The 13,401-nt window shown below is 41.0% G+C and overlaps 1 protein-coding gene across 1 annotated transcript; it reads left to right on the top strand.

Moving 5' to 3' along the window:
* Positions 1-5,503: 5,503 nt before the first annotated feature.
* LOC148009213 (BTB/POZ domain-containing protein At5g48800-like) lies at positions 5,504-13,118 on the top strand. Its single transcript, XM_087673699.1, has 4 exons — positions 5,504-6,119; positions 6,494-6,560; positions 6,858-8,306; positions 12,171-13,118. The coding sequence occupies exons 1-4, from the start codon at positions 6,025-6,027 to the stop codon at positions 12,777-12,779; spliced, it is 2,220 nt and encodes a 739-aa protein (XP_087529825.1). The 5' UTR covers positions 5,504-6,024; the 3' UTR covers positions 12,780-13,118.
* Positions 13,119-13,401: the final 283 nt, after the last annotated feature.

The raw sequence follows: 13,401 nt of genomic DNA, 5'->3' as shown, positions 1-13,401 counted from the left end.
CTTGAGAGCCAAGCGTGTGATTTCTTGATTCTGTGCATTGATTGATGCTTGAAGTGTCACCAAAAAATTCCATATCCCATCGTGTGAGATTTCTCCAACACATGGCTGCTCCAACATGCTAGTAGAGAGAGGTGAACCTGTGGTTGTTGAGTTGGCTTTGTTGCATGCGGCAGATCGTCCACTTCTAGAAAGGCGCTCATTAGTATCTCCAATCGTAGTCATGTTTCCTAGGTTCTCAGCTTCTACGCAATCTTCCAAGCTCAAGCACTTCTACTTCTCTTCTGTTGGGCGTCCTCGTGTCTGCATTCATTTGGATTGATCGCTCTATTTCTATTTCTGCAAAAACCGTGGCCTATCGAAATGCCCTGTGGATTCTTGTTTGCCGGCTGGATTGAATGCCACATCAATTGCCACTTCTCCCAGCGGCTTGTGTTGTCTCCACTATCCAGAGAGCCTAGACATCGCCTCATCTGCTCATTGAACTGAACGATTTGTCGTGTCTGTGATGTGTGCCCTACCTATGTCGCGAATGTCTGGCAGAAGCGAGCACGTCAATAGGTGCTACTCTCAGACCTGTCACGAGAGAGAGACTCGCTTGTTGCTACATGGATCTGAGCTGCTTGGGAGCGATGAAGATTGTTGCTGCTATCTAGAGTTGCCTAACTGAGCTACGAGAGAGAGAGAGAGAGAGAGAGAGAGAGAGAGAGAGAGAGAGAGAGAGAGAGAGAGAGAGAGAGAGAGAGAGAGAGACACACACACAGAGAGAGAGAGAGAGAGAGAGAGAGAGAGAGAGAAGGGTGGATTGGGACCTGAATAGCAAGGGTAGGTAGAGTCAATAGGAGGAGGGTATGAGTGCACATGTGAGGTGGAGGGGTTGACGATAGGGAGAGGTGAAGGGCTAGCACCACATGACGTGGCGGAGGAGGGGATGGGGGTTGCCATGGGGTAGCTTGGATCAATGACTTCAGCCACCCCTTTTTTTCTTTTTTAAAAATTTAATGTAATTTTATTTTTCATTTTATTTTTCTCTCTACTATCAAGGGGGAGGGTTTAGAGAGGTCATTACATTGCCTATTATCCCATTTTTGATCCCTCATTGAGTCTAGCAAGTTGCCTTGTATCTTGGATAAAACTAAGGACGATTTACTCACCTCTTGCATAATCTTTGAGGATAACCTTTATCTTTATGAATAAATGATAAGGGTAAGCCTTTCATCAAGCTTAAACATAGAAGGGATTATATTGAGAAAGATTTTGATTGGGTCCTTAAAATAACAAAATATTGGAAGAGATATTTTCCTATGGATTCTTTGGCAACTTGGAAGTTAAGACTTAGAAATGTATGAAGGGCCACTCCCTTTTTCAAGGCTCAATGTAGCCTTGTGGAGAGTTTTGCTAAATAAAATTTCTAGTCAAGGTAAAATTGAAGCATAAAAATTTGTCACCTCTTTGCTCTCTATTTGGGAAAAAGATGAGGATCTTATGCATATCTTTTGGGTGTGTATTGAAGTCAAGTTAGTTTGTCTTGATCTTGTGAAGGCAAGATGTTCTTATGTTCAAGCTTGATCCAAAGTAAGTGCTATTGGGATCATCAACTGAAAATTCAATGCCAAGAAGGTGAAGATTTGGACCTACTCAAGACACATCAATTTTGAGAGAGTTTTGGATGTAATAAATTACATCTTGTTTGGGAGATCTAAGTGCAAATATGGAGTCTTGTCTATGATCTCTCCTAAATGTCTACAAGTACTTGCAAGTATTTTGAAGACCCCTAAGGGTAAGCCTTTAGGTCTATTGCCAAAATACTAAATAAGTGTTATAATTGTCTTCTGCCATCCCTCTATGTACTCACTTTTGGAAGATGCATATATTCTTAATATTGATATAATGCATTATTGTTGCATTAAAAGAACTTTTGTGCCTTATGTCCCTTCTCATAGATTCTATTCTCACTAGCCGCATGATTATTAAAGTGTTGCAAGCTTTCACAATGTCATATATCTCACAATGTCAATATGTTGTGACACTCAAGCTCAGAATATCCCTCTACAAGACTAAAGGGAGAAGTGTTGAGATATCGAGCTCCACTCGTGATACGCCAGGGTGACCGTTGAGTACTTATGTCACCGACTTGTTAGTTGCAGACGCGGTTGGTACACCGCCGATGAATAATAGCTACATGATAGCTATCCTTATCTACTCTAGTTCGTGGCTCAGTTAGTATGCCACCTTAGTTAGTTGAGTTTGGTTTGAGACCCATATAGAGGGTTCTTCTATTTTCTTTGTACTTGAGTTCTTTTGGCTTACACAACTAAGTAGAGGAAAACTGTTTTCAGCCTCCACCCTTGTGTGTCTTCCCCATTGTGCAAGCAAGAAAGCTTCAAGCGAGACTCCTTCCTTCTCTCCCACAATCTTGACAAGGAGGTGTATTAAAGTTATGAGTGGCCAATGGCTCTAGGCCATTCTGTTATAGTCCATTTTGTGGGTCTCATTCAACAAAAATCACAATTAAAGTCATGTTTGTATACTGCAATGCTTAAACTAGGTTGATAGCAAGGCACTTCCTTTGTGTCTGAACATTCTTGAAGACAATTGTGTGACCCCTTCAAAGTTATGTGTGAGTGGCACTCACATAATTGGATGCTATCACTATAATTTATTTTTTCAAGTGAGATCAATCAACTATCTTTTCCTGGCCAATGTACACTCTATTGTGAAAGGACTATCATACTTTTTATATCATTTGATAGCACTATTTATTAGATATAATCAACAAAAAGTGCTAAAAATATTCCTATGGATATATCCAATTTAAATCTAGCATAACATATAATTTTTGGTAGGTAAGGTCAATGTACATACGATCATCTTCCCAACTATTAATAAGTGAATCCACCAATTACACAACAATGACAAAATGACCCTGCCAGTGATTGGTTTATCAAATGATATGAACTCAAGACTTTCCAAGTCCTAAGGAAGGAGCACAATATATCACAAAGATAGTAATTGAACTGAATGCTCTCTCAAATTTCAATTTAGTCTAAAGATCTATACCTAATGCACCTACAATATCCATGGTTATTGGGCCATATTATGTATAAATGGGGAAAATCCATATTATGAATGTCACAATCACTAAGGGAAAGATTTGATTCACCAAACAAAGGACTCTACACAGTATTTACAATTTCCTACATCTCCAATTAGGCGAAAGATTTTACTGTACAAATAATTATTTGAGTTTTGGATCAAATAAATGTTGAATCAAAATTTTCTTTTGTATTCAACCCTTTTTTCAATGACTATATGGTATAAGTACCAAGGTCACAAACACCCTTGCTACATTTATTTAGGCATTATGTTGTGTTTTCCCATGAGGACTTAGAAAGACTTGAGTTTGCAATGTTTAATGGAAAAAACAAAAAGTTGGAAAAGTCCATATTGAAATATAAATGATGCGCCATTACCTCAACTACTCTCATCATGAGACTTTACTCATGTTGTACACACATGGTACTTGAGTTCTCCAATGATGGACTTTGACCACTTTAGTTCTTTAATCATGCAATAATTTCACTACCTTCTTAAGAGGGAATGGAGAGCACATTGTACACACATGTGTATAGAAACCCTTTTGTGTGGGCTTAGAACAACTCAAAAGAATGTTTAGTAAGAATGAATGCTCATGATGGCAAAGTGCCTTACTACATGTATGTAACAAGTTTAAAGCCACGCTAGCTCCACTTTTAGGCTACTATTGCAACTTGCATTATCATGTATTTTCTCATTGGGGCTTGGAAAGATTTGACTTGGTCATATTTTCCAGAGAAAAAAATAAAAAGTTAAGAAAGTGTCAATGCACATACAAATGAAGTGTGGTCATCTCAACTATTCTCATCATGAGACTCACCTCATGTTTGATGTGCATGGTAGTTGAGTTCTCTAATGAGGGAATTTGACCTCTCTTTAATCATGCAATAAATTGCTACATTTGTTAAAAGGGAGTGAGAAGGACATTGTAACACATCTATTTGTAGAAACCCTTTAACGTGGGTTAGAGAATCTCAACAAAAAGCCTAAAGGGAGCAAACCTTCATGATGGCAAGGGTCTTTTAAACATTGAAATGACCACTTAAGTATGACTTTAGTTGTTCTCTTGTAGTTGATTGGTTAGTAAGGCCCAAGTTAAAGTGGTGAGAAATAGGATAACATTAAAAGGAGAAGGTGGTGGTGGCTTCCAAGTGGTTGCATGATCAACTCACATGTATCGAAGATAGTGCATTGATGAAGGTTTTGAGGGTTTCCTTCTTACCAATGTCGGATAGGTTTACTAGCCAAGTACCTAGGATCTGAGTGTTGAACATACCTATGATCGCATGAAATGTACAATAATGCAAATTTCTATGTCTCAACACATGTTTAATGTGCAAGATGATGATGATGTTTGCTCTTGTGTGAAATTTTCATAAGTAAGATGCCAAGGCCGCCGGTGCAAGTGAGGCAAATCAAGGTTAGCCTATCCTTGGGATTGAGCTTAGCCTTTCATGCACGTGCACAATTGGTTTATAGGCTCGCTCTTTAAGCTTATGGACAATGCTGATGGTAGGGTAAACATGCGGTCTATTGATGTGGGTGCACCTATGCTTGTTACCCCTAGCTTTGCAAGGACTAGTCTCTCCCGAGAGATTTGTTGGTGTACAAAGGATGAGCTAAGGGTTGGAAGGGGTATGAAAGCATGAATGGGGCCATGAGAAAGCCCAGTTGTACAAAAGACGAGGGAAGCTGCAGCAGAGCATGAATGGATTATGGGGCCATGTGAAAGCCCATGTGCAGGATTTTGGTGCGGTAGAAAAAAGAACTCGCGAGAATTCTGAAGGCTTGGGGTGGGGCGGGGGGGGGCGGCCAAAAGGGACTTTCCCATAGAAGAAGGTTCAAGGCGGCACAGTCATCGTTTATTAGAGGCTATATAGGATGTGCATATGTACATGTCGAGGGTTTACGTAGGTAATGAGCTGGCAGGATCTATACGTGGGGAGCAGTAATGGGACAAAATGCGAGGGTAAAAACTCTTTTATTCTCTTATTATATATTATTTTGTAAATTATATATTCTCTCTCCCCCTTCTCTCTCTCTCTCTCTCTCCGGTGGAGTGTTGAATTGTTGTGTGGGAAAGAACCCACAAAGAACCTAGCGTCTTTCCACTGCCTGCCCGCTGCCCTGCTCTACTTATACCACCTCCTGCAAGGCTACCAGCACCACTGTTGCACACGATTGGCGGGCGTGCACAGACGCGCGCATACAAATAATAAAACCGCTGATGATCGTATCGTTGGAGAGATCCGATGAATGTGTGTTCGAAAAGAAGTGCGAGAGACGGAGAGAGTTTGTATAAATCCCTGCCTAGTCTAGAGAGAGAGAGAGAGAGAGAGAGAGAGAGAGAGTCTCAGTAGGTAGTATTACTATTAACGACGTGGTAAGAACTACCCGAGAGAGAGAGAAAGAGAGAGAATTCGATGCATGTTTTTTGACGGAGTGATTGAGCTCAGAACTGAATCCATGCTTATAAGAGTCCACAGAGAGAGAGAGAGAGAGAGTGTGTGTGTGTGTGTGTGTGTGTGTGACTCTCTCTCTGCATTCTTTACGTCGTCTTCTTCAAATCCTGAACCCTCTCTCTCTCTCTCTCTCTCTCCATGAAGAGAAAGCGGCTTCTGATGGTGCCCCTTCCACACAACCACATCGACTCAGATCAAACCTTACTCGACATGCCATTGATCCATCATTGCCTCGATCGTCACTACAGTTCCCGCCTCTCATTAAGCTAATCTTGGGTGCACTGTAGCCCAAAACATCGAATCATCATCATCCTCACATCCTCTCCCATAGCTTAAAAATATTCTGAGAGAGAGAGATAGAGCAGTCGTTGGATCATTTCATACCTGTGCTCATATTTGAAGCAACGCTCGTCTTCCTCACCAACATCGACCAGCGGCAACCATAATCCTCTCATATATACAAATAATCATGATGGCTGTGCCCACTGCTAAAGTAGACAGATTCTCCTTCCCCAGACGATCTTCGAATTCCAGCTGTTCCTCCACTAAACGAAACCCTTCCAGGTAAATTCTCCCAATTTCCTTGCTATCCAGTCTTATTAGCTTTTGCAATTTAATACTATTTGCTCTCATAAACATAACTCGAAACCCCGTATCATCTCCTCATATTACATTGACCACATGATTTGTCATATTTTCCATTATCATGGTATAGCATATACTTATCTCCTTGCACATGATTGTTTAACTTTATACATGCACAGTGGCCATGAGATATATAGGATTTGCTCAAACACATCACACAGTTAATATTAAGCGATGCAACTACAAGTATCGGCAAGCGCAGCATTGATTTGCCAGAATGCATTTGTTTGCCTGATAAACGACCACAAGTTCGGTGTGCTGATAATCTGTTGTTCTATGTTGCCATTATGCAGAAATTTCTCAGACGTGCAAAGTGACATTGTCGTTAGCGTAGACGGAGTTAATTTTTCCCTTCACAAGGTATGTTATTTAAACAATCCTCCATTAGATGTGATTTCCAGGCAGAATGTTTGTGTGTTTATTTTTCCCCCCTGCTTTCAAGCATAAAAAACATTTTTTCCATAGCCCAGTCCCCCCCATCACTTAGTACTGGCAGCTACATTGCTTGTTTCAAGTTTGAATTGTGGCAATGTGATACAGTATTCCTTGTATTGATCTCATCTAGCTGACATGGAAGCGTTGCTCAAAATCCTGAGGCATTAGCTATTTTACAAGATGATGACATTGATTTGTCCTTTTTTTGGCCATATCATGCAGTTTCCTTTGCTATCAAGGAGTGGGAGAATAAGACTTCTGGCATCGGAGCTCAATGAATCAGATGCAGTAGCAAATCCTGTTATTGAATTCTCGAACTTCCCTGGAGGATCTGACACATTCGAGCTAGCAGCCAAGTTTTGCTATGGCCTCAACTTCGAAATCACAACAGCAAATGTGGCCCACCTCAGGTGTGCAGCTGAGTACTTGGAAATGACAGACGACTATGGTGATGAGAATCTGATAAACCGAACCGAAGCATTCATAAATGAGGTTGTTTTGGACAGCCTCGAAAAGTCAATCGAGGTTCTGCACAATTGTGAAGACATTTTGCCAGTAGCAGAAGAGGTCAAGCTCATCAACCGTTGTATAGATGCAGTGGCTTCTAAAGCATGCAGGGAACAAGCAGTTGCTAACCTGTCAAGACTAGAGTGTGATGGCTCAGGGAGGTCTCATAGCCTTAACGAAAATGGAGCCAGTCAGATGCCAGCTAATTGCAAGGCAGTTGTGGAATGGTGGGCTGATGACTTGGCAGATTTGAGGATTGACTTATTCCAGAGGGTGCTAGCAGCTATGAAATCAAGAGGCTTGAGAAATGAGAATCTGGGAGGGGCTTTGATGACTTACGCACAGAAGGCATTGAAACCATTGAATGTGATAAAGCAAGCTCCAGATCCAGGAGGGAGGTCGGCTATGAACAGCAGTATCAAAGCAAGATATTTTAGCCAGAGTATGGAAGGTGTGATGGGCAGCAAGGCCATGGAGCATGAGCAGAGGATTCTACTGGAAAGCATTGTGAGCCTGCTGCCAACAGAGAGGAACATGGTGCCTACCAATTTCCTTCTGAGTCTACTGAGGGCAGCCATTGTGATAGACACGACTGTGGCTTGCAGGCTCGATCTGGAGAGGAGGATAGGGGCTCAGCTAGAAAGTGCAACGGCAGATGATCTGTTGGTACCAGCTTACAATGTTGCAGTACAAGGTCAATTAATGGGTATTAATGGTGGTACTGCAGGGAATGATATGGTATTGTTTGATGTGGACATAGTGCAGCGTGTGCTGGCAGCTTATTTGCAACAGCAAGGGGAGGCTGGAGGATTATCAGGGGGGGATAATCTGAGCTCAAGCACGGGTGGTAACAACATTAACAACCTTAATCACAGCAGCACTAATAATCATGTGCAGTATGAGTCCGATGGATTGATGGTGGGGGGCAGCCCGGCGGCAAGCGATGCGGCCCATCAGCAGCAGCAGCATCATCAGCAGAGCCACAGTAGCAGCAGCAGTAGGGGGATCATGAGGGTAGCCAAGCTTATCGACATGTATTTGGCTCAGATTGCCACAGACCCTTATCTGACAGTCTCTAAGTTTGTGTCTGTGGCGGAGCTCCTTCCGGACTATGCCCGAGTGCTGGATGATGGGCTGTATCGCGCCATTGATATCTTCCTCAAGGTCAGTGGCTCCCTCACTCATGCACTCATTGATCACTCTCTCTCTCTCATGCATATTGGTTTTCGCAATGAAATCCCTCTTTCTACAACAAAGATCACCATGATTTAAGAATCAGGAATATTTCAGAATATTACTAGTAAATTTTCCTTAAAATACTTTCTTTTGGCGTTACGATGTTTTGTGCCCAACCCACATGGGCTGCACGCTCTGGAGTCTGCATATAAAGATGCCATTCGACGTCAGTCTTCAAGGCTGAGTCCCTTGCTCGAAGGGACGCATAGAATGCCTCTAACCTCCATGCTCACGAATGCACATAGATGATAGGGGTCTAGCCTTGTCTTTTTACATCACATGATACCTTGAGAAATAAATCTCTACTTTCCAAAGCCCAAGGTTATAGGGCAGCTCTTAACTTCTTGGGACTTCATTATTGATGTTTTTCCTTGTCCACTTACGCTCCTAGCCATTAGAAAGCCTTGGAAACACCGAGTTCTCTTACTCTTGCCTTCTGTTTCATAACCTCTTTGCCACATTTTGGAGTAAACCCTTCACTTGTTAGACAATGCTTGAGGTGCACACAATTCATTTAGTCTTGTTAAAACTTTAAAGTCCCTATGCATTGCATGAAATTCAGTGAAATATTAATGTTATTTGTGCATCCAATTGAATTACAAAGCCCATAAGAATGGTGTCCACAAGTGTAGTTCATTCTCGCATGCATATTGAAGGAGATTGGTTCGTGTAAGATCGTTTTGAAGTGTTATGTGTGGTTAGATCTATATGAGCTTGTCTCAAAGTTAGCTCCACAATCATTGGACATGAGCAAAGGGTTGTTCCTCCATGTGGAAATGAGACTCTAGGATAATTCAATGCTTAAGGCCATGTTAGACCAAGCACAAAATACATGCAGAGTGAAACAATAATCCAAATTGCTAGGTGTGGTTAGCAACCCAAATGATTGGATTTTTTATTGAGTATGAATAGGCTTTCGGTTAGCCTTCACAGATGTGAAGAACAATTTGTAGAACTTCCACAGAGGAAATTTTTGGCAATGAGTAGCTTGTTAAACTTGAGACACGACCATGTTAACATTGGGTTTTTGAATGGTCGAGCACTCTATGTATGTGAGTTTAAAGTACAAGGTTTATACATGCCATTGTGCCTAGGGCATTGGTCATTGAAGCCCCCACCCTCGCCCAAAAAGAAATAAATACAACCAAAGAGGGAGCTCAATATATAGATAACTATTCTTTCATGAATTTCTAAAGAAGTAATGGTTTATTACTAGCCTACGCATGACTTCCGTTTTGGCTTATGAGGTTTTGTATGCTTCATATAACTACTAAGATTAAGCAAGAGTCATCATGCAACAAAAATTAAATTTTCATATGATCAACATGTTCCATCACAAGATATGCCCCTTTACCATATGGATATGCATTCTCTAGTTATGTAGTATTTTGACTTTTCATGATAACGTTGTGAGAATAGCTTGAATTTTCATGCTTTCGTAATAAGATTGTTTGAGGTTTCTATCTAATAATTAATATATTACTTTAAAATAATTAGAAACATAAAAAATACATCTAGTCAATTAGCAATAAACCTTAGTTTTTCTTGAGCACTTGTCACTTTCTTACCGTAGTTTTTAGGTATGGTCTAGCCAATGGGAATTGAACCCACATTATAGAACCTTACAATTTCAGCTACTACCAATGTGAATGATTGCACCTTTTTCACCCCACATCAATGTTGAATAGTATCAAGTCATTGTCTCCGCAAGCAATGTTCTCAAAAAACATTTTTGGTAGTGTAGATAAAAACTTTCAACTTAAAAGTTTTGGAGGAGTTGTGAATCATGTCCCATGTATTTGTGACATTTATAACTAAAAACTATGTAAGTTGGAAATTTTTAAAGAGCCATCAAATTTCCAAGCTTCATTATTTTTACATTAACTCTTATTTTTGGTGAAGGTTCATTACAAGTGCATGTGCCTTGATATTATATCATATCTACTTGCTTGATATGCATCTTCTTTCTCATGCCATCTCATAATTATTTTTCCCTAAAATAATTGTAGAGATCAATACTTTATAGGGCTTTTTTTGCATGCATTCATATGTCAATTTAAGTGCAACCAAGTGATATGCAATAAAAACTTATCACACAATCGTGTTTTTAATGCTAGCTTACACTAAATACAATCAAATGACCATCATTTGGTTTGGAGAAAATAATGGCAATGTCAATCTTGGGTATTTATTTCTAACCCTTGAAATTAGTATATGAATTTTCCTTGTCTCCTCCATCTAGAGACTAGAACAATATACATTGATTATGCCTAGAGCATCTACAGATTTCTTGACCACATGCCATTGCAATTTGTAGTCCAAATATTGGGTAGAATGGACCACAAGTAGAATGAATAATGGAGCATGATTGCACTAGGACTCTCCTACTTGGTGACCCTACCAAGAAGCATGAGAAATCCAGTGTTCAAGTGGATAAAGCTTTGATTTACATGAACATGCATATGAACATAGGTGTCCAATAAAGTGATGCACCTAGTAGGACTTGGACCCACAACATTATGGTTTTAAGCCTGAGTCTTATAAACTAAGTCAACAACTTTGAATGTCTTGGAGTCTTTCCTTCTTTGTTTTCTCATGTCTTGGAATTTGATATATTTATAAGCCTGGAGCTTAGAAGTGATAGAGATTTATCCTTATATTTTCATGATAGATAAAGTTAGTAAGTGAAACTATTCTAATTGAGAAGTTAGGCTGAAAAGTCAATACCTTGGTCACCCAAGTTGGAATGTCGCATGTTTGTATATGATTATTGAACTTTAAAGCAATAAGCATGCACTTGCATGCTACATAGACATGATTTTAATTTATGAAATATTATATTGATGCTTTGCCTCCTATTATCTTCAAATTTAAGCTTCTCGTACCCAACCTTTGCAAGGTAAATATACATTTCAATTTAGCACAAGGTTGAAGTGCAAGATCATTTCTAATGATTAGTTGATGTTCTATGCATCTTTTAGCTACTATTGTCTATACCTTTTATAAAACAATGGAAAAAAGCTCAAGCATCAAGCATCGGTGTAAGATTGAGACATTCTTTGCCTAAGAGCAAGTCATTATATTGGTGGGTCAATGTTAGGTTGTCAAAATGCTTGCGCTTTATCCTTTTAGAGAAAAAAAAAAGTATATTTAATGAGGTTTCATGAATCGTGGGCATGGGGACATGTGATAAAGTTGTGTTACGTTGATCCTTGATGTTAGAAATTTCAAATAATCACTTTGAGCTTAGAGAGAGAGAGAGAGAGAGGTCCTCATATATCCAATTGATTGCTTGTATTTGTAGAGATGTTTAACGTGTTCCATTTTGTGATATCTGATTTGGTTAAACAAAAAATGCGATGCCATTTGCTTTCATTTGTAATGATGGTGCTGAAATTTATTCATAAAGATAGTGTTGTTATTAAAGTAGGAAGGAAATATAGAAGAAAATTTTGAATCTATTTTGGACGTGAATAAATATTTTATCGTACCTCAAGGGACGTGGGCTGCAAGTTTTAAACTCGCTCATTGGAATAACTCAACCCACACTCAAACTACTATGCCATGACTGAGGGCAAATTTGGACTTGTTTTGCTTCTTGGTTCATTTCATTCTGCCATTTATTAGGATGGAGAAGAGTGTTGTGTGAGGGGAAGGACTGGTTCATGGTGACCTCCTTTGGACAAAGAAAGAGAAGAGGTTTTTGTTTATTCAAAAGTTTGCAAAAGGATGAGGCATAGATATTATTCCCATAATAATACTAATAACTAATAATGATAATGATCCTGGCAGGCGCATCCGACGGTGTCGGAGGCGGAGAGACGGAAGGTGTGCAAGCTGCTGGACTGCCAGAGGCTGTCGCAGGAGGCGTGCACGCACGCGGCCCAGAACGAGAGGCTCCCGGTGCAGCTGGTCGTCCAGGTGCTCTACTTCGAGCAGCTCCGCATGCGCCACGCGATGACCGGCGGACAGCTGCCGGTCGACGCGCCCACCGCCACGTGTCCGGACGCGGGGCCCTTCCACCCGTCAGCTGGCAGGCCTCCCCGCCGAATGAGCATGGGCTCCCAATTCCCGCAGGCAGCGCACCCGGCCGCAACCGGGCTGCGGCGTGACAACCGAGAGTTGAAGCTGGAGGTGGCCCGGCTGCGCCTGCGCGTGAACGACCTCGAGAATGAGAACGCCGCCCTGAAAGTGGAGCTCGCCGGGCGACCGGCTGCCGCGGCCCCGCCCGGCGCCTCCTCCTCCGGCCACCACCACCCCGGCTTCTTGGGCTTCGTCTCCCGCCGCTTCGGCAAGATGGGCCTCTTCGGCTCCACCGCCAGCAGGTCACCAAAGAATGCCGGTAAACGCACGCCCGCCAGTAAGCCCCTCTCCCGCAGGCGGCGTCATTCCATCTCGTAGAGAGATACGCGCGTGTTCCCACGCGCTAACCCTAATTCGAGCCCACCAACTTCTCTTTTTGATAATGGCTACACACACACCGACGCTCTTTACCACTAGGTAAATAAGAATGGGGATCCATACATCTTTCTCTCAAGCTTCCCCTAAAATGTTTTACATTATTTAACCTCCTCACTTAGGTGCACTTCTTTGAAGGCTCCTTCGAAGTGTATTTATCGTCCTCACCCGCAAGTTGCAACTCTTCTTACATGGAAGCTCTCGTTCTCCTAGGAGCAAGGACTCATTTTCAATAGGAAATTGTGAGGCAAGGATATGACATTGAAAATTATGAGCAAGGATGTGGCATTGCAATGTTCTGAGTTTTTGAGCTTTTCGCAAACTACTTTCCAGATGCACATGCACACTAGTTCATTTTGAGCAGTTCAACACTTATAAGCCCATTTAAATGCTCTCTAAAATATAAAAAAAGAATTGTTGAACAATTTAAAACTATGCTCATGTCCTTTTAAATGTTATCTAAAGTATGGAGAAATGAAGGCTTATATTAAAGGTTATAGTCATGATCTTAGTTTTATCAAATCATACATATGAAGTAGACTACTAAAAAAATATTGCATAGTTA

Source organism: Lygodium microphyllum, unplaced genomic scaffold, assembly GCF_053477565.2.
Source record: "Lygodium microphyllum isolate KBCC unplaced genomic scaffold, Lygodium_microphyllum_v1.1.10 scaffold_33, whole genome shotgun sequence".
NCBI lineage: Eukaryota > Viridiplantae > Streptophyta > Polypodiopsida > Schizaeales > Lygodiaceae > Lygodium > Lygodium microphyllum.
Note: the sequence above shows the minus strand (reverse complement) of the source record. Positions and strands in the feature narration are given on the sequence as shown.